The sequence below is a fragment of the Mytilus californianus genome, unplaced genomic scaffold (assembly GCF_021869535.1).
Source record: "Mytilus californianus isolate M0D057914Y unplaced genomic scaffold, xbMytCali1.0.p SCAF_7, whole genome shotgun sequence".
NCBI lineage: Eukaryota > Metazoa > Mollusca > Bivalvia > Mytilida > Mytilidae > Mytilus > Mytilus californianus.
The window spans coordinates 9408564-9430755 of NW_026262723.1; the positions used below are offsets into that span (position 1 = coordinate 9408564).

The following is a 22192-nucleotide window of genomic DNA, read 5'->3' on the forward strand; positions in this document are numbered from 1 at the left end:
TATCATTATATGCTGATACTTTGTTATTATATGCTGATACTTTATCATTATATGCTGATACTTAGTCATTATATGCTGATACTTAGTCATTATATGCTGATTCTTTGTTATTATATGCTGATACTTTGTCATTATATGCTGATACTTTGTTATTATATGCTGATACTTTGTCATTATGATCCTTTGTTATTATATGCTGATACATTGTTGGTATTGATGGTTTGAGTAGACTGGTAATGTTTCTAAAATGTGCCGACAACAATACATCCAAGATAGTTTTAGACTGTAACTTGTCTGGTGTTGCTGATTACGGTATTCCTCTTAGAGTAAGATCTGAGTAAGGAGTCCGTTTTATCATATGGAAGATGAAGGTATTAGATACCAATTAAATTGAAAATACTTAGCAGCACTACATTACATTTATTTGGACGAAATAAACAGGAGGCTAAAATTTTGGGCAGTAGCGTGGTCTAGTCACATAATCCGAACAGTAAACTCATCTCCTCTGAACTTGTGCATGACCAACACACTTCATTGACATTTACTAAGATTCAGAAAAAAAATTAGAACTAGTCATTGGAGATTGGAAACGTCTGCTTGCCCCCACATGACATGTTAGATTCACATTTGTTTCCCTTATAGTGAAGGCCAAAATGATAAAACTGATTGGTTCAAACACAAAATCTGTACCCTTTAACGTTATTGTGTAGGGTATAAAATGTATTTTAAAAAGAGAATCTTGCCATAACATTTTGCCCAAACTATACACAAGTTTCTGATTGATTGATGTTTTAACGCCACTTTCAACACTATTATACCATTTCGTGGCGTTCAGTTAATATTTGTGGAAGAAGCCGGAGTGGACCACCGACCTTCGGTAGGAAAAATGACAATCTTAGTCAATTAAGATTGTAGTCGAGTGCACCTGCCTAGTGCGGGATTCGAACTCACAACTTCAGTGTTGACAGGCAAGTGATACAGTAGTTCGACTACTTAGACCACGCGGCCACCGAGGCCCCTACACAAGTTTCATTAAGAAATGACTGTAAGTGGCAGCTGAAATCATAACTGCAGTTTCGCCATTTTTAATACTACTAATAAAAAGAAAACCTAGGTTCTATTATGATCTCTAAACACCTTTGATAATCATTAATTCCAAAATAAGTATTAGTTCTAATTAATTCTCCAATAATATTTTACTGCATTGTTCTCAAACATTAATGTAATGGGCTCCAATATATATAGTGGTCTTTCTCCATCTTCAGCGGTGGTGTAAACATATCCTTATACACCATGATCTTGCAAATCTGTTTGATTGAGGGAAATTTCTAAATTGTTTTGCAATTGCCTAGATGTCCACAAGTTCAGAGGAGATGAGTTTACTGTTCGGATTATGTGACTAGACCACGCTACTGCCCAAAATTGTAGCCTCCTGTTTATTTCGTCCAAATAAATGTAATGTAGGGCTGCTAAGTATTTCAATTTAATGGGTATCTAATACCTTCATCTTCCATATGATAAAACAGATTGCAAAAATAACACAGAACGCTATCAAAAATAACTCTCCAAAGTCTTTCTATCCTTTGATTGTGGGTACTTTTGCCTCCTTCGTCCATTTTGTAAAACATATAGTTTGCAACAGACACGTTTTCTAGTCCTTACTCAGATCTTACTCTAAGAGTAAGAGGAATGACGTAATAAGCAACACCAGACAAGTTACAGTTTAAAAAAATCTTGGATGTGTTGTTGTCGGCACATTTTAGAAACATTACCAGTCTACTCAAACCATCAATAACAACAATATATTAGCATATAATAACAAATTATCATAATGATAAAGTATCATTATGACAAAGTATCAGCATATAATGACAAAGTATCAGCATATAATAACAAAGTATCAGCATATAATGACAAAGTATCAGCATATAATGATAAAGTATCAGCATATAATAACAAAGTATCAGCATATAATGACAAAGTATCAGCATATAATAACAAAGTATCATAATGACAGAGTATCAGCATATAATGACAAAGTATCAGCATATAATAACAAAGTATCAGCATATAATAACAAAGTATCAGCATATAATGATACAGTATCAGCATATAATGACTAAGTATCAGCATATAATGACAAAGTATCAGCATATAATAACAAAGTATCATAATGACAGAGTATCAGCATATAATGACAAAGTATCAGCATATAAAGATAAAGTATCAGCATATAATAACAAAGTATCAGCATATAATAACAAAGTATCAGCATATAATAACAAAGTATCAGCACATAATGACAAGCATATAATGACAAAGTATCAGCATATAATGATAAAGTATCAGCACATAATGACAAATTATCAGCATATAATGACAAAGTATCAGCATATAAAGATAAAGTATCAGCATATGATAACAAAGTATCAGCATATAATAACAAAGTATCAGCATATAATAACAAAGTATCAGCACATAATGACAAGCATATAATGACAAAGTATCAGCATATAATGATAAAGTATCAGCACATAATGACAAAGTATCAGCATATAATGACAAAGTATCAGCATATAATAACAAAGTATCAGCACATAATGACAAGCATATAATGACAAAGTATCAGCATACAGCATATATTAACAAAGTATCAGCATATAATAACAAAGTATCAGCATATAATAACAAAGTATCAGCATATAATGATACAGTATCAGGATATAATGACTAAGTATCAGCATATAATGACAAAGTATCAGCATATAATGATAAAGTATCAGCATATAATGACAAAGTATCAGTATATAATAACAAAGTATCAGCATATAATGATACAGTATCATCATAGCATAAAATTTAACACATAAGACAGCTACGGCGTTCCATAAATCATAGTTAAAATCGTATTGACAGTGAATAGATTTAAAAAATAAGCAACAAAAATATAATATAGAGAAAAATGGGAACAATTGATATAGAATAGAGAAAATTGGCTTGACAATTAAAGAATTAAGAATTTAAGGACCCCGGCTCAACAAGACCCTCATATATTCTAGTGATTTATAGTCAAATTGTTTTTGTAATTTCAAGGACGAGCACTTTAGTACAGTCTTATTCTTTTTAAAGCTTTGCATAAAATGGCCATAATAGATTATAAACCGATTGATTTTCAAAATAGACAAATCTAATGCCTTATCATTTAGAATGTCTGAACGAACCATTAGCACAGCTTGAACATCTCAGCAAGGACTTAAAATCTTCACAATTTGGCGATAAATCATCCATTTTTAATTAGACATTGACATATATACATAATTCGTTGAATATAATTGCTTACTAAATGATGTTACCAGACATGTTATGTTTAAATATAGACATTGTCATGATTGTATCCAGTTCTAAAATGTCATTCGGAATAGCATCTTCCGAACCGAATGCATCAAAATTTAAACATAATATGAGTATAGAAATGAAAAATAAAAACTGCCTGTTATGTCATGAATAAATAATTCATTGTATTTGTAACCACGTCTGAATAATTGAATATTCGCTGAAATGCATCATACAGCATACGCGTAGCTACGTTTACGTCAAAACGCCCGGGCGTACACACGAATTTTGGAGAAAAATATTTTAATCTAAATAAATTAAAAAATCTGGCTAAAAGCACATGAGCCTTGTAGTTCTTTCTCCACTGACTTGTAATTGAAGAAAACAGTCGGAAGAAATTTACTTTTTAATAAAAAATGGTATCATATTATTTATTTGCAAGTTCGTTTTCTGTCAAAATATGAATCTACTGTGAATTATCCTCCCTTTCCCATAGTTTAAAGCAATTCATTTTCTGCTGAGATACGATATGCAGTTTTGTCGAGCCTGCGAGACATTCCGTAATCGGCGTTGGCGTCGTCAATATTTATGTTCAGTCTGTGGTTAATTTTTTTTTTAAACATCAATAAATTTGTAAAACCTTTATGAAATTTTACAGAATATAGACAAACACTTTTTTATGATCAAAAGAGTATCCAGAGCATAATTATGAAAATTTACTTTTAATTTTTCCGCATTTTACTCAAAAGAACATTGTTTTTATTAGTTAACAAGTAGATACTGTTTGTTACGCATCAATTACTTTGTCAAAACTTCATCGAATTTTATGTTAAAATGTTAACACCAACTGTACGATTTTTTTTTTGCACCAGATGCGCATTTCGACAATTAATGTCTCATCAGGGATGCTGGAGGCCGAAATATTTGAAAATCCAAAACCTAATAAAAACATTGGAAGAGCTGATCAAAATAAAACGTACCTAAAGTATAGCCAATTCCGGACAAAGAATCAGAGCTTTGCATGGGGGAGATATATTCCTTTATTTTTAAATGATTTCAAAACTTTTATTTCAGTCTAAAAATTATATTTTTTTTCATTTTTCAGTATTTTACCATTTTTTGGGGGCAATTAACAGATGGTCTTGAATTTGATATTTTTCACCTGCTACATTTGTAAACTTTCATAGATTGTTATGAAGCTTGGACAGAAGCTTATCTTCCAAGATCAAGAAAAACATTTAAAGAAAAGTTTGATTTCTTTTAAATCCTGTATTTGACTGATAAATGGTTTCACTTTTTATAGTTTAACCGACAGCAGCAATCCCAGGCGAAACTCAGGATTCCTCGGAACCCTTTGAGTATGTTTATATCACACCTGACCATCTATGAAAATTTATTATTGCATGTACTTGTCCATTAACGAAATTTGCGCATAAAAGCGGAGAAAACTAGATTAAGTCATAATAATCAAAAGAACGACACCATTGAAAATGTAGACTTGCTTTTTTTATATTTCGAAAGGTTTGGATCTTTGGTCGATTGATTGTTTTACCTCAAATCTTCTTTTAAACATATTTCATAGGAACATTTGGTCGATTGATTGTTTTACCCCAAATCTTCTTTTAAACATATTTCATAGTAACAACTATTAGCCATTAGATTCCAAATCAACACACTAAATAAATTAAACATGAAAAAAATCAAGAAATTAGACTTTAAAGTACATTTATGTTGCTATTGATGAGTTTTAGTGACAGAAATAGTAGCTCTCAATAAATCGTTTGCTTCCGTCGGACCCCTGCTGGGAGGTCCCTTGCCCTGTACCCGCTGGGGACCCTCAAACCCCTCGCCGAAGTTCGGGCGTACACTTAAAAATGGCTTAGCTACGCCACTGTACAGGCATACTCGCAGTTTGTCTTTGATATATATGTAACTTCTATATAATGCACCGACACGTGACACATATGAACTAAATGAGATAGAGGAGTATATGCAAATAAGACACAGCCTGACGACACATACAACAACAAAAAAAGACATCTACAAGCAAACATACTGTCTGCAACAACAGACAGAAGTCAAGCTCTAAATTACTACGAATGAAAAATTAAACTATTCAATATGAAGATTATATTAGATGTGTTTGCCCATCTCAACCATACTGTCGAGCTTTTTTTTGAGGGGGGGGGGGGATAGAATCTAAGGGGACGACCATTTGATATTATTGGGGGGGGGGGGGATTTTTTTCCGGATTGATCCTTTTTTTTCATCTGTTGCTACACATGTTTATTTTTTTCCGCGGAAATCTATTTTCACTTTTGTACACATTTGTATCCTCAACTATCCTGCATTTCACGTTGCAGAATATTAGTTTTCATCCTGTCTTGTGCAAGGTAACTTATTTTCCGTTCTTACATGTACCAGGCCAAGTCATTTATTTTCGAAATCCTTCTAGCCCCCGGAAAATCAAATGGTGGTCCCCTAAAGGATTACGCATGACTTATTGCAAACAAATTAATTTAACACATTACAATAAACAGAAAACAGAAACAAAAAACCCACCGTATTTCAACAAGAAACAAATTAAGACTGTCATGATGAAATATAGTAAATCATTGACTCGGCTAAGGAGATACATTCTGTTGTCATTTGTTATTATAAAAACTCATTGAATCGGGTTAGTTTTTATAAATGCCAGTCATTTTCGTACAGAAATAAAGTTTGCTGGAACGCGGACTGCGAAGTGGACACCAATCTAAATACGCATAATGACGTAAACAGTAGTTTGAATATTACAAAATTTTTTTTTTATAGAAACAGAAAGCATATAAGTATAAATTACTAACCAATCGGATAGTTTTTACGCATCTGTTTGCAAAATGTCTGACTTCAGGATGAATATAAAAATACAAACAGATATGAGAAATCATATTAGCAAGCAAGCAAGCATGGTCTGTCAATATAAAATAAATAGATGTGGTATGATTGCCATAGAGACAACTATCCATTATAGACCAAATGACGAAGATGTTATCAACTATAGGTCACCGCTAGGACTTAAAAAATGAGCATAACATATGCTGCATTGAGCAACTTATACATGTAAAAGGCCACGACATGACAAATGTAAAACAATTCAAACGAGAAGACTAACGGCCTGATTTATGTACAAAGCAATAAACGAAAATCAAATATGATATACAGCAACAAACGACAATCACCATCTCACAGGCTCTTCCTTGGAGTTCTAACAGAATTATTAAAAGGAGAAGTTTACAAACTTATAATAACACCAAGTGTATAATCCTATCATAACACCGGCTCACGGCAGCTTGATTTTTGGTCTATTTCAAATACATGTAAACACTGTGTTCGACATAGGACATAATATATAAATCTTTTCTGAAATTGGCGCCATATACAATCAGAAATGTGTAAGTCTATGAAAAATGTAAATAAGAAATAATACAATCGGAGACGTAAACATGAACATCATGTCTATTCTTGGTCTTCTATGAGACTTAACGAATTATTGAAAACTTAGACGTTGTAATGATGTTAAAACAATTAATTTCAAATTTATTTTCATTTTCTCAGGTTTTTTACATATGTTAATTGTAGATTTGGATGTCATGTCTTTCCAATTCGTAATCATATTTAGTTTGTTTACCAACTTCCTAGTACAGTTTTTCAAACATATTATGGACAAACGAAGATCGTTCTCCCCGCGTCTTTGTGAGAGAATAAAGTAGAAAAAGACTACTTGGACGAAAAAGTCATTCCAATCTCCATAATTATTATTCTTCACATTGATATGTGGCATGAATTATAACATTTATATACTTATTTGAAATTCACCGCTCAAAAATCAAGAAATTATTTATAATTAGGACCTTTTGTCCGTTGCAACGTATTTATGCATTCTGGCTTTCTAATGTTTAGGTTTAAGCGTTCCTGATGAAGGCAATTCCATAAAATCAATATATCGGACGCACGAAATTGATAAAGTGTTTATATATTTCATTAATTCATAGAATCCCGCGAAAAAGTTAAAAAGTGTTTATATTTCATTAATTCATAAAATCCCGCGAAAAAGTTAAAAAAAATGTGCGTTAACCGGAACTAAACTTCAGATGTAAACAAATATTATCATCGTTATTTAGTAAGTATTTTACTCAGTCATTTACATTTATATATATTGATCATACTTATACAGTTACAATATTTATATAATTTTTGTCAATAGTTAGGTTATTGTATAAAGTCAATAAGTTCGAAATAAGGATCTTAAATGTATAACACAGATATTATGTATCATATTCTATAAATATCATTTACTATCGTTTTATTAGAGTTAAACATTTAGGATATGAATATTCTATAATGTTATACCGTATCGGTCTAGGAAAGGGAGACTTTCATATATATAGTTATTGTTGTGTTCGTTCATCAATACAAACTTTGTATTTTATTTAAAACTTCTTTGCAACCAGTTTTTAATAATACTGGATTTCCCTAACTTTTCAAAGAATATTTAGTTCTGTAAAAGTATAGCGTGGTGGTTTTAAAATTGTTTTTTTTACCTGACAGTGACTATGGCACAGGGGATCAAAAAAGGGAGCGTTTGGACGTTACACTGTAAGTTACTATTCTACCAACCAAAACTTTAGGAGAGCTAGTGCTGATGAAGGGTTGAAAATTATACAGCATGTATTTATTAGGTCAATGGAATCACCGTTGTACTATGCCAACTTACCATTCATTTTTATGCATAATTCTTTTGAATATTGTATGTTTCATTTGGAAACCAAACTAAACTTGATCACTGAACCACCTTGTTTTTAAAACGGTTGAAGTGTTACTACCAACGCCACCACTTTCTCGATTGCGCATGCTCAATTTCACTACGTTCTATACGGAATATTCACAGGTATTTTGATGCATGGACCCATTTTACAGATATTAATAAAAGGAGGATTGTGTTAGTAATGGCAAATAGGAAATACAGAAATGTATTGCAAAATATATGTGACAAAAGAAAAAAGTGTCCATTCCCAAATCGCCAGTTGGTATATGACACTAGTAAACAGTACAAATTCATAACACGTTACCAAACAGCCGAAAGAAGTGACCGCAAGAAGATTGTTTTTACATGCACAAATATATTTCAACATTTTATGTACTCTCCAAGAGCAAAAACAGTAGCAAGAGGTAAACAATCATAATACATATGGTGGATAGCCGTAACAAGCTATGCTGTATACATTACATGTATAATGTACAACAAAGTAATTTTATGAACGATTATTCATCTTTTTTGTGGGTGGAAAAGGGGGGGGGAGTCACAAATATTATTCTTGGGACAAACATTTTATAAATGATTTTTTTCAATAACATACATGAAAAAGATTTTTTATTTTAAATTCAATGTTGAACCCCCCTCATTTTCGACGGAAATACACTATTTTATTTTCAAATCCATTCCGAGACAAAAAAAAGGAATTTAGAATCATGCGCCCCCTCCCCACCCCCTAAAGATGAATGGTCAGTAACTTAATATATTTATAATCACGTTGTGTATACTAGAGCAGTGTATGCAAAAGGTCAATCAGGTCTCTGAACGGCTATTTGAAATTAATGAAATTGTAGATATGATGAAAGTAACCAGAATCCTTCAGCCAAGTAAAAAAAAGTCAATGATTTTAAAGTCTAGTACTATTCTTGTCGTACTTCCACAACAATTGCAGATGCCAGAAACGAACCACCGCTAAATAATACTGCGGATGTAAAACCATTCAATAAAGTCCCTGGACCTCGAGGGCTTTACAACATACCTTACATTGGCGCGGCTTTGCATTTTAAACCTTTTAGTAAGTATACTATGCAGTGTAGTATCTTTGCACATGTTTTTTTTAATTGTATTGAAAGACAGATAGGTTTTGATACGACATTATTTGATTTTAAGTTATTACCCTTGGTCGCCATGTTGGAGGTGAACTTATTTGACTAACCAAATTAAAATATGTGGTAAAAAGCAAGTTTAAGAAGAGATCCTTACTAGTTCGTAATGATAAATAATGCAAGGCTAAAAACAAATTAAAATTGTTCAGAAAAACAACTCGTTTCTAAAGTCTTGATGTCCGTATGCTTAGTTCAATTTGGAAATTTGTGAACGTTCACCTCCAAAATAACGACAAAAGGAAATACCTCTAGCTAAAAATCGTGAAACGATATCTTTAAATTGTTGTAATCTTATTTAAATTTTAAGAGATTTTTACGTCAGAATTTTTTTTTTTAATTAAAGCAAATTTCATTGCGTGGCAATACGGAAAACACAATTAATTTTTGCGTTTGTAACTTAAAAATAAACTCTGATCTATAAATACCAAAATTGCAAATATTCATCATTAATTTTAACTGAACATTTTTAAGTATGAAAACTCATTTTGAAATATAAAAATATGATTATATACATCAAGAACCCTATATCTTTTAACAACAGAACCGATACTAAACAAATAATTTAAGAAAGACATAAAAACCAAGTAAGAACAATACATGAGTGAAATTATACGAGGCAGGTCTCAAACAACCAATAAAACAAAAAACAAAACCATCGAACTAAAGACAAGATAATTACAAATACAACCGAAGGTAATATTAGGTGCACCAGAAAGAAAAGCATATCGGCGTTGCTATGATACTCGTTACTGCCAGTGGGGAAACCATGTGATGCCTCAAAGTCTGTACACGTCAAATTCAGCTATATATCAATAAGCACTTAGGAACATGTGAAGATTTGTCTTCCACAATTGCTTGTCGAATTTGTATCGAAGTTGATTTGATATCACATTGGTTAAATATAAGCAGTCAACTGTAAGTTTATCTTGTTTAGATAATTAAATGTCATCGGCATTTTGAGTCGCGATTTAATAAAGATCATATGCTAAAGAAGGTAACAAAAGAACTTTATCTATGTATGATAGTAGGTGTCATATGAAGAACAGAAAAAATATGATCTCTTCTTTTTATCTGCTAAACCAACATCATCGTAGACTAACCGTTAAGATGTATTTAAATGAGTAAACCATAAAAAAAAATATGATTTGCTTCATAAAAAAATAACTTGTAATCTTTTATAGGTAAATATCAACCAGGTGATGTCAATATAGTACTGGACAACTTCAAACAAAAATACGGGGATATATATAAGATAAAATTTGGACCAAATAACATGGTAATCGTTAGTCATCCAGACTATGCTAAAACAGTTCTTCAAGCAAACTATGAACAGCATAAAAAGATTGATTTTGATATTAGTACTATTTTTCATGAAAGAACTAAAACCACAAAAGGAATGGTTTTACTGTAAGTATGACCGTCAATGTTGAGATTCATATGTAACAATTCCTGCGTTGTTTTTAGTTCCCTACCGACGGAGTCGAAGGGGACTTTAGGTTTGCACTCCGTCCGTCTGTCTGTCTGTCTGTATGTCCATCTGTCAGTCCGGCAAATCAGTTTTCCACAATTTTTTTCTTCATGCTTGAAGATATTGATTTGATATTTGGTGTATTGTTTTATCATGAAAAGTAACAGAACAAGTTTGAACTTTGTTCCGGTCTGATGATTTTGTGCAGAGTAATGGTCCTTTGACTTAAAAAATTCACTAAAATAATCAGTTTTCCGAATTTTTTTTGTCATTCTTGAAGATATTGATTTGATAATTGTTTATACTAAAGTAACTGTTGTATTATTGTTGTGGCACCTACATAAACTCTAAAAACATGAACCAGCGGATCATTATCTAAAAATTAAAATCAAAACAGCACCTACAAATGCGCAAAATACAGTACCATCGGATATTATGTGACGATCAAAATTGAAAATAGAAATGTAAACAGAAAGTTATGAGAGCAATTCTCTAAGGTCACCATATACCCGGACACAGTGTTGTTTTGAATCCAAACTGTTCAGTTTTCGGTCTTGCTCCTGAGAAACTGACAATTACCAACTTCAAATCTTTGGCCTGACCAGGCCATGATACTTTTACGCGGACGGTATATTTATTTTCACCTGTTACTAGACTGGCTTTTCTGTTTCACGGTTTTGTTCACAAATATTTCCTGCATATGACTGCATTATGAGGTGCAGAATATATTCATTATTATCCTTTCTTAGGCATGACTATTCGTTTTCAGTTCTTACGGGCCAGCATATTCATTTCCCTTGGTTATTGATTGGCGTCCTGAATAAACATACATTATTTGCCACTTGATATTCAGTTAGCAGCAATGAATAATGTTTCCGCATCATTTCATAGAATTGGACAAGAATGGGCAGAACGAAGAAAACCAGCTCAGGAAAAAATGTTACGCCCAGCCGTTGTAGCTAGTTATGTCCCCTTGATCGAATCGGTAACAGACGATTTCATAAATGTATTACGGAAGAAAACAGAAGTTAATGATCTTCTGTGGGAACTTCTTAACTACACAACTGAAAGTAAGTAATATGGACACATGTGTACTGATTGATACTTTAGTCTGGGAAAACATGATTTATTTATTAATTAAAACTGGTTTTGAACTAGATTTCAGTAAATGCGAGTATTCTTATTTCGGAACATTTTCTTTATTGCTTTTATGTTAGTTGGTTTAATTGTACTTCGCACTGAAAAGTAAAATAACAAAAATACCGAACTCCTAGGAAAAATCAAAACGGAAAGTCCCTTATCAAATGTCAAAACCAAAAGCTCCAACACATCAAACGAATGGAAAACAACTGTCATATTCCTAACTTGGTACAGGCATTTCCTTATGTAGAAAATGGTGGATTAAACCTGGTTTAATAGCTACAATGTAGCTAAACCTTCACTTGTATGACAGTCGCATTAAATTCAATTATATAACAACAATGTGTGAACAAAACAAACAGACATAATAGGTAAACATGTCAAAATTAGGGATACAGCAGTCAACATTGTGTTATAATCTTAAATACTATAAAAACAAACGAATATGTCAACAAAGAAAAACTAAATGGCATTTAGACAACGCTCACAAGCAAAAATGAAAGACAAGAATACAAATAATGACCATTGAGTTAAGCCATTTGCAATTTGATTTTACAGTTTGTTCTCATTTTGTGCTGTAACACCACTGTACCAGGTTAGGAGGAGGGTTGACGGCTCACAAATATATTTTCTTTATATTCCTGTACCAATTTAGGAGCCTGTAATTCAGTGGTTGTCGTTGGGTCGTGTCTGTCAAATTTGTTTTTCGTAAATAGGAGTGTATAAATTAGGCCGTTAGTTTTCTCGTTTGAACTGTTCACATTGTTAATGTTGAGACTTTTTATAACTGACTATACGGCATTGGTGTTCAGTGGCGGATCCAGGTGTGTGTGTGTGTGTGGGGGGGGGGGGGGGGGGGGTCGGGGGGTCGGAACCCCTCCTTTGTTTTGGACGATCAATGCATTTGAATGGGGACATAAAGTTGGAACCCCCCTTTATCCTCGGTTAGGAACCCCCTCCCCCTTTATAAATGGCTTGATCCGCCCCTGGTGTTTCTCATTGTTGAAGGCGGTACGGTGACAAATAAATGTTTTTATCTTCGTCATTTGAACACTGATGGATAGCTATCTCGTTGGCGATCATACCACATCTCCTTATTTTTATACAGTACAGTGTGATTTGTTTAAATTTTTGTGTTGTTGTTGTTGTTGTTATTATAATTGAATTGTTTGTTTTATTCGTGATTTAGTGTAAAATACTATAAATACAAAGTCATGTATTTTTGTTCAATAAGAAACAAATACTAGAAACTCTTTCAGGTAAAGGTTAAAGTTTAACTCCTCCACATATCCATGTACCTGTCTCAAGTTAGGAACCTGGTCTATCATTGTTTAATTTCATATTAATGTGTTTTTTTGTTGTTTGGTTTGTAATTTGAAATTATATGGTGTTGGTGACCGATCTTTAATTGTTATTGCTTAATACATTCACCAATATCATAGACAATTAAAAGCTTGAAATATTGATTAGACGCCTTTCTGCTGTTGATACTATTTGTTGCCTTCTAAATGTCTATTGGTAATTGGCGTTGGGTTGCTGACATATATCCTACATCCCTTTTTTCATACTCAACATCGACTTTCAAAACGCAGTGTGAAGGAATTATATTTTATAAGCTGTTGCACTTCGTTTACTGTTACGGAACACATCTTGTATTAAGTAAGTTGAACAGCTTTGAGACATTTAAGAAAAAGCCAAAACAAATTAGTTTAGGAAATCTCTTATCTTTATGTTCTTTCCAGTGCCGAACATAAGTATATTATATATAGATAACAATGAAACAATTCTTCTAGTAACAAAAAGAATTGATATTTTTCAGGTGTAGGTATGTTGACCTTTAATAAAAGACTAGGCTGTTTATATACAGAAAAGAACAATCCTGCTGTTGTTGCATCAATTATCAGAAATGTACTGGATATGTTCCAAGAAGCAATGTTTATGCCATTTAAATCTTACTTGTATTTTAGAACACCATTTTATAAACGATTCGAGGAAAATATGCTAAAATTTGGCGAGTAAGTGTTTTATTACATTATATATATTTAGATTATAGAAACAAAAAACTCATCAAAGATACGAGGCGTATAATTTCGAACTCGAGGCGCACGTTTTGATAACAAAATAATCGTCAGTGTCACTCGAACCAAACAATTGGAAGGTCGAATCGATTAAAAAGATAAAGAGCACTAACACTAAACATCGTTTTCAATAATGACTCCTGTATCATGCCGAGGCTCAAATATTTCACATCGTGCATTGGGATAATATTACAACCGATGTGGACAAAACAAATACTAGTATTTAAGTACTTTATATTGATATATATATATATATATAAATGCAAAGTACACAATACGCATTAACAATAATCAATTTGCGAGAAGTTGTCATTAATGTTTAATACAAACATTGTATTTACAGAATAATAAATGCAGAACTAGCAGCACAAAAGGACTTCCTGACAAAATTACAACATGAAGGTAAACTGGATGAATATCTTGAAAAAAAACCGAACTTTATGTACTCTTTACTTTCTGATAGCAGAGTAACAGACGATCAAGTAAATAGTATTGTTATGGACTTGTTTGGTGTTGGTATTGACTCGGTAAGTTAAGCCAGGATATGAATGCAAAACTTATTTAACCATTTCGGTGAAAAGCGGATTTCCTCTGCAATTTATAGCTACGGACACACACCAATTAAATAGAATGATTAGTCAATATTTGAGTGATTTAGGATTTACTATAACTTTAATATATTCCAAGGATAACTCCAAATAATTATTTTAAGAATGTACTGTCGTATACCCTCGGCGATCTAATATATATGAATCGTGTGACTTAAAAAGTGAGTTGTCATGATCCAAATGCGGTCGAAATCATAGATGTCGCAAGTTCAACCTGTATTTACAAAGTTTGACGTTACAATCACAGTACTGATTGCGATCATTATCACAAATGAACAGTAAACATTTATAGTATGAAGATCATATTAAAAAAAAAAGATAAGGTCATATTCAAGATTTGAAATTTTGATACATTTCATCACTTTTTATTCAATGACATCATAAATTATTTAAAAAAAAAACAAAAAAAAAAAAACAACACAAAACAATAAAATTAATGTTGGCCATGAACAGATCATTATGTTTGAAAATGATAAGAAATCATGGTTAGATTCATAGCAACACGACGGGTGCCACATGTGGAGCAGGATCTGCCTAACCCTTCGGAGCACCTGAGATCATCCCCAGTTTTTGTGGGGGTTCGTGTTGCTCAGTCTTTAGTTTATTATGTTGTGTTTTGTACTGTTGTTTGTCTGTTTGTCTCTTTCTTTTTTAGTCATGGTCTCAGGTGCTCCGGAAGGGTTAGCAGGTCCTGCTCCACATGTCCAAAAACTTGGGGTGAATACGCGAGGAGCTATATGACAAAAAAGAACATAAAAAGAATAGCCATCTAAAGTCTTTAGCAAAAAGCAAAATAACAAAAATACCGAACTCCAAGGGAAATTCAAAACGGAAAGTCTTTTATAAGTCCTTTAGCAAATTTTTCTGTTTGAAAGATCTTTTTATCGTTCTACTTCGTTCAATTGCAGAGTGCCAATACACTGGTGTTTTTATTGTATCAATTAGCTGTCAACCAGGACAAGCAAGCTAAACTGTTTGACGAAATTAAAAAAATTGTTGGTAATAGTCTAAAATTGACAAAGGAACACCTTGCTAACATGTCGTACATGAAAGCTTGTCTAAAGGAATCTCATAGGTATACGAATGGTATTTGTCTAAGTATAGAAAAATATTAAACTACTGTGTGAATTGGTGTAATGAGAAAATGGAACGTTCAAAACGGCTTAAAAAAATTCATTAAAGATACCATGCTTACAAGTTAGTACGTCATACACACCTTTCTTCTAGACATATAACTCATCATTGACGCTCAAATCAAAACAGTTGAAACGCTGAATTAATAAGAGGTTGAAGTGCATTTGAAGACCGAAAAAAGTGTACCAAATCTGGCTAAGACATTTATGACTGGGGGTGAAAGTTAACAATTGTAAAATGAGTTCTACTAATACATCTGTAAAAAGTAAAATAGCAAAAAAAAAAAAAAAAAAAAAAATACCGAACTCCAAGGAAAATTAATAACGGATAGTACTTTATTAAATGGCAAAATCAAAAGCTCAAAATCATCAAACGAATGAAAAACAACTGTAATATTCCTGACTTGGTACAGGCATTTCCTCATGTTCAAAATGGTGGATTAAACCTTGTTTTGTAGCTAGCTAAACCTCTCACTTTTATGACAGTTGCATAGAATGTAAAACAACAGATAATTGTGTCTGTTGAGTGCAAACCAGGATCGGGAAAGTTTTGCTTCTTGTTTTTTTCGCAATTTGGTTCTGAGATTTTAAAATGCATTATAATTTACGCTTTCAACGGTTGATTTTCGAAATATATTTTATATCCTCTTGATGTCAAGCAATTTTCTGGCATTCACACCATAACAACAGCAATATGAAATTATCGCGAAGGATTATTTTACAGTTAAATATTATATCAACTTTTCCCTATTGTTTTTTTATGAATGTTACATTATTCTACAGGGTAATCTTTCCAACCTCAGCAGGATTAGCACGTGTTGTAGAATCTGATTTAGTCATTGGAGGATATCGGTTACCTAAGGACGTAATTGAATATTTAACATCACAACAAGTGCTTGATAGATTAGTTTACGTACGATTAAATGTTTGACAGTTGTAAGTAGCATCCTGTTGTGTCTATTGTTAAAAATCCTGCAGGTACATGTATATTGAGCACTACATGTCTTTTTGGGTCATTCCGTTCTGTTTTATTGACGTATACCATAGCCTCTTCTTTTTAGCTAGATCTCAGAAAAGAGATTGCACATGAAAAGGGGGAAATACAAAGGGGCAATCAAAAAACCATACACAAGTCCTCAATTCACATTACAGAAAGTTAATGATTTAGCAGCAACCTCTCAAGAAAAACCGGGCACGAACTAAATTGCTTCGGAAAGGTAGGGAGCATTTCCAGCTAAACTAGTTTTTATATTTAGATTTTTATAATTTGTTCTGTATCGGTACATTTTCTTTATTGCTTATATGTTAGTTGGTTTATTTCTATGTCGTATGTTCCAAAGTCAGGAGCCTGTATTTCAGTGGTTGTCGTTGGTTCCTGTCTGTCATATTTGTTTTTCGTAAATTGTTTTGTAATGAATTCAGCCGTTAGTTTTCTCAATTGAATTTTTTCATATGTTTCATGTCGGGTCTATTAAAGCCGACTGTACGGTATGGGTTTTTCTCATTGTTGAAGGTGGTACGATTGCCTATAATTCGCCGTTTCAGAATCCAAAGGATTGTGGGTAATTTCATTGTTCGTTCCTCAAAATGAAAATTACTTCACGTCATTGGTTAAATTCACATTGTTTGGGACGTTGAAAGGCAATTACAACACTTGTGAACATATTACCCAGAATTCATTTGATTCTGAAACGGCGAATTGCTTACATCAACTTCATTTGAACTATGTTGGATAGTTCTTTGATTGGCAATCATAACACATCTCCTAATTTTTTTCATTAGTGGCATCCGTTGTGTTGATCATGGCAAGTAAAAATTGAAGATATGTCGCCGAGCACGTGACTGTGGCTACGACATGTGGAACATATATTTCATTGTATATTTAAAATATATTGGCGAGGGATGAAAAATTGCGTTCAAAAGATTATCATTGGAATTTGAATGTCATATTCTTTAATTGCTGCGGACACTAATCCGATCAATTCCCAAGGTTGAATCTGATTTTACCGATTGCCGTACATGCCACTTGGTCATGACTGAGGACTGTGATAGGTATTTTAAAAAATCAATCCATTGGTGAATACAAGGAAGTACATGTAGATTAAAAGATCTGGTGAGCATTTTTCATTGTTTTACATCCTCACATTAATTAGGAAATATTGGGTAGTCTCATAGATTTCTTAACAAAAACAAGCCAACCTACCCTGCCTAACCTCCACTCTTACCACTATCAAAATGTTTAGAAATTCTGAGCAGATAAATTTTGAATCAAATTTGTAGTTCTTGTGGTTGCATTTCTCATGGTCAAATGTTTTGTTTTGTTTGGCTACAAGTAAATATCATCTTTTGTTGAACGTATGTACTTGGATTGCTTCATTCCAAACGAAAGACTCTTGATGGAATGGTGACACACTGGATTGATTGCTTTTCAAATGATGCAATCATGTTCGATCGGACTTTCATTGTTGACCTGGAATTAAACTTCGAATTACGTTTACGAATATATTTCTGCACACTACCCCTAGTAATTCCTTTTTTGGATACTTTTAAAATTGACTTGTTGTACAACAGATAAATTAATAAACAAGACAGTTGTAAGCACTATATTGTCTTTACTTGCAAATAAGAGAAGTCACAAACAAAATGAGGCATTCTTATCTATGATAAATTAAAGGCAGCAGTAGTTTGATTATGTTCAAATCACATATACGTTAAGAAGATACAAATTAAGGTTAAAAAGTAAAATCTAAGGGAATCGCAGGAACTACCAAGGGAGGGAGACGAGGTAAGCGTTTCCTACTATGCATTCATTACCTACCATGTACATCATAAAATGAGGAATTCTCACTCGATTAATCTGGTATCAAATGATATTAGATCGCATAAACATGACGCTATTTTGTTGCGTCACATTCTTTGTAGATATAAGCATATCCTCGTATTTTTTTTGCAGACACTGGTGATCATCAATATGAGTTCTATGACAGCAGACGATCGGTTTTTCTCACAACCGACCGAGTTCCTTCCAGAAAGATGGCTGCGGAATACAACTGATGAACTAGCAAGGAGCTAAGAATTTCCATTTGCACACACACCATTTGGTTTTGGTCCAAGATCGTGTATTGGTCAACGGTTTGCCGAGAATGAAATTTTTATTTGTCTAACAAAGGTACGCTTTGATCGTATTTATCTTTTCTATTTACAAGTTTGCTCTTTTACTCTATTGATGCCGCACACTATGAGGTTCTGCCATAACGTGACTTCTTATAACTGCGCTGAGCCCGTTGACAAGAGTGGTCTGTTTTGATGGTCATAGTGATACCACAAGCCTTATATTGTAAGGTTTATTATCATTTTGATATTGCGTTTTCGGTGCTTGCTAATAATCAACAAGACGCCAAAGAATTGATTAAATCTATATCATACCATTAAGTAAATAGTTAAAAATGATGATGATAGTTAATCTGCTTACACACAGTAGAATCGAACTACAGCAACACAATGTGCAGATGTACTGCTTTTGAATTAAGCATGTCATTACCAAGTACCAAGTCAGGAATATGACAGTTGTTTTCCACTCGTTTGACGTGTTTGCGCTTTTGAATTTCCCTTGGAGTTTGTATTTTACTTTTTGCATATAAATGGTTCAAAAGGGTTTGAATTGAGTCAAGATTGTCATACAACGTTTCTGGAGTTATTGACAAAAAAGTCTGTGAAGCTGAGATTTTTTCTAATTTTAAATTTTCAGCATCTGAAAAAAAAAACCCAACATATTTTTAACCAAATAGGTGTAAACTTACGTAGTGAGTATCTTTTTTTTTTTACATGAACACAACGATAATTACTGATTTTCAGTTCTAAAACGAATTCTTGTCTAATGACCACATTGAAATAGACTTTTGATTTTTTTACATCTCTATACACGCCACTATAACGATCTTTTTTCTTAAACTCTGCAGTAATTTCAAGTTTGATAGGCTTAAACTATATAAGATTTCTACAAACTTGTTACAAAACAAAAATTGTAAACCTACTATATATAGTAAAATGTCGTGCGTCTTTTTGCGTTTTTAAGTACATTTGTTTGTACTTGATATTCATAATAATAAACTCATCAAAATATCAAGCTTAACATGTTGTTCGCCAGACGCGCGTTTCGTCTACAAAAGACTTGTCACTGACGCTCGAACAGTTAAAAAGGCGAAATAAAAAAACCCGGTTGAAGAGCACATGACCCTTTAATAATTACTTTGATGATCGTAATAATGATGTGTTTAACGTCCTGTGGCAAGTATTACATTCATATCAGACAAAAACGTGTTAATTTGATATGAACATTGCTTTGTACTAGACGTACAGATTGATAGTTCGCAAGCTTTAAGTTGCATGTAGACTTGACCCCCTACCCGTACACGTTATTCTGGCTCCGAGCCGACAGTCTTTGTTTTTACTCCTAAGCTCCACATGCTTAGCGAAAAAGCAGTAAATTCCAATTTTCAGGTCTCTGGTTTGACCCGACCGAGGATTGAATCGACGATCCGCTGTACTCTAGGCGAAAACGCTACCCGAGTTCACCCAGGCGGTTGAACTACTTTGAAAAGTCATCATAAGAACCACTCAACCAGTTTGATATAATGCAAGAAAGACCTCATGCATTTATAGTTAAAGATATTTCAAAAATAGTTTCCAAAGATATTGATTTCTGTTGCATTCATTTCCGTACTAATTAGTCACTGTTAAGTCCCTTTTGGACACTTAGTAATATAGTATTATGTATTAGATACAGAACAAAGGTAACAAAAAAAAAAACAGGCTTGTAACAACCGTTGCCGTATAGTTTTTCTGCACGAGTAGTCAGACCAGTCCTTGATCCGACTACAAGTGCAGAAAAAAAAACTTTTCGACTGGTTGTTACCATCCCGTTTCTTTTTGTTACTTTTGTTTTGTATCTGACTTGTACGACGTTTTTGATTAAAAAGTAATACATTTTGCCTTTAAAAGACAATTGCATAATTAAAAAGATTGAACACAAAAAAAATGTGCATACTAAGATGTTTGCAGATATTTAGTCTTAAATGAATTAGGGATTCTGCGTTAACACTAGCGCTTTTCAATTCTATAAGCTGTGGGTGAGTAAAGTTATTTCTTATTTCTTTGATTCATTTCAGTGTAGTAGAAGTTGATTAAAACGTTGGGAGAGGGAACTTCTTAAAGTGACAAGCTTTTAATTTATAATAGTCTAAGAGTCTAGAAATAAGTTAATGCCCTCTTTCGTAGCCATTTTATATAATGATAGAAAATAAATTGCCGAAATAAGGAGGGGGGAGGGGTTGGGGGGTTGGCGGGGGGTGGGGGGGGGGGGCTAATAGTTTATAATGCGGGTATGTGTCCCCTTTACCGGCTCCTACGTCCCTTCATTTATATAAACCCCTCCACACCAAGAATAAAAGCATAATACGTACGAACAAACAATCAAAACCAAACTAAGAAATTTTTTTTTACATCTTGACTAGAATACAACGCTATCTTAAAATTATGATAATTTATCATCCATGCAATTACTTTATACACAAACTAAGTGTGTACTTTGAAAACTTGTGAAGGGAAATTAAGCCAACTTGATGATTTTTTATTTAATTTTCTAAGGAAATTGTTCTATTTTGTCATGAATTGATTGATTGTTGGTTGCTTAATGTCCAGTGGCAAATATTTTATGCATGTTCAGGACGATGTCATGAATTGAAAAGCCTTGATAATGTCTGAAGGGAATGTGCCACCTTAATATATATATATATATATTCTGATAAATCTTTTAGTTTTCACTTTGAAATAAAGAAAACGCAAAACCTATTATCTTTGATCTTTTAATGGTTGTTGCCATTTAATGCCAATCCACTAGACTATCTATGGGGCCATACTATCTATGTGTTTTAAATATATTATAGCTGTAGTTTTTTCTTGAATTAAATTTTTTTCTCAAAACTGGTAAAGCTTCCACTGCAATTTAATTATTGCCTGCTTTTAGTCGATTTATTTTGTCCTCTTACCACGTAAAGAAGTACATGTATAGTATTAACACCGCTTTATATCAATATAAATACTTACACCGGCAGCTACCATATTTTCATTCTGGAGTCAAGGGCCTCTTGAAATCACATATTTTACAATGATACTAGTGAGTAGATTTACAAAACATAAAACTTCGTTAATGAACTCCGTTTTACAAACACCTGTGATACAATAAACTATGAATAGACCAATTAAAAGATTACTTGAGTTGTAAATATGTGCTAAATTGGATAGTCTATGAAAAGGTATATACTATGAAATTAAGTGCTCGGGGCAAGCCCCTCGCTCTAAATTTAATAGTATATACCTTTTCATAGACTAACCTATATTTCTATAGCTCTGCTGGGATCAAAGTCGTACACAAATACATGTTTTGAATTTTGACAGGTTATTCAGCACTTT

At 32.9% G+C, this 22192-nt stretch overlaps 1 protein-coding gene across 1 annotated transcript; it reads left to right on the plus strand.

Annotated features, from left to right (window-relative positions):
• The first annotated feature begins 7455 nt into the window (after positions 1-7455).
• LOC127708213 (probable cytochrome P450 12a5, mitochondrial) lies at positions 7456-20904 on the plus strand. Its single transcript, XM_052213057.1, is given in 10 exon segments — positions 7456-7495; positions 8983-9203; positions 10476-10701; positions 11654-11832; positions 13722-13917; positions 14324-14507; positions 15497-15663; positions 16505-16586; positions 18675-18890; positions 20890-20904. Coding segments are annotated over 8 exon segments (1173 nt in total). The 5' UTR covers positions 7456-7495; positions 8983-9203; positions 10476-10567.
• The last annotated feature ends 1288 nt before the right edge of the window (positions 20905-22192 follow it).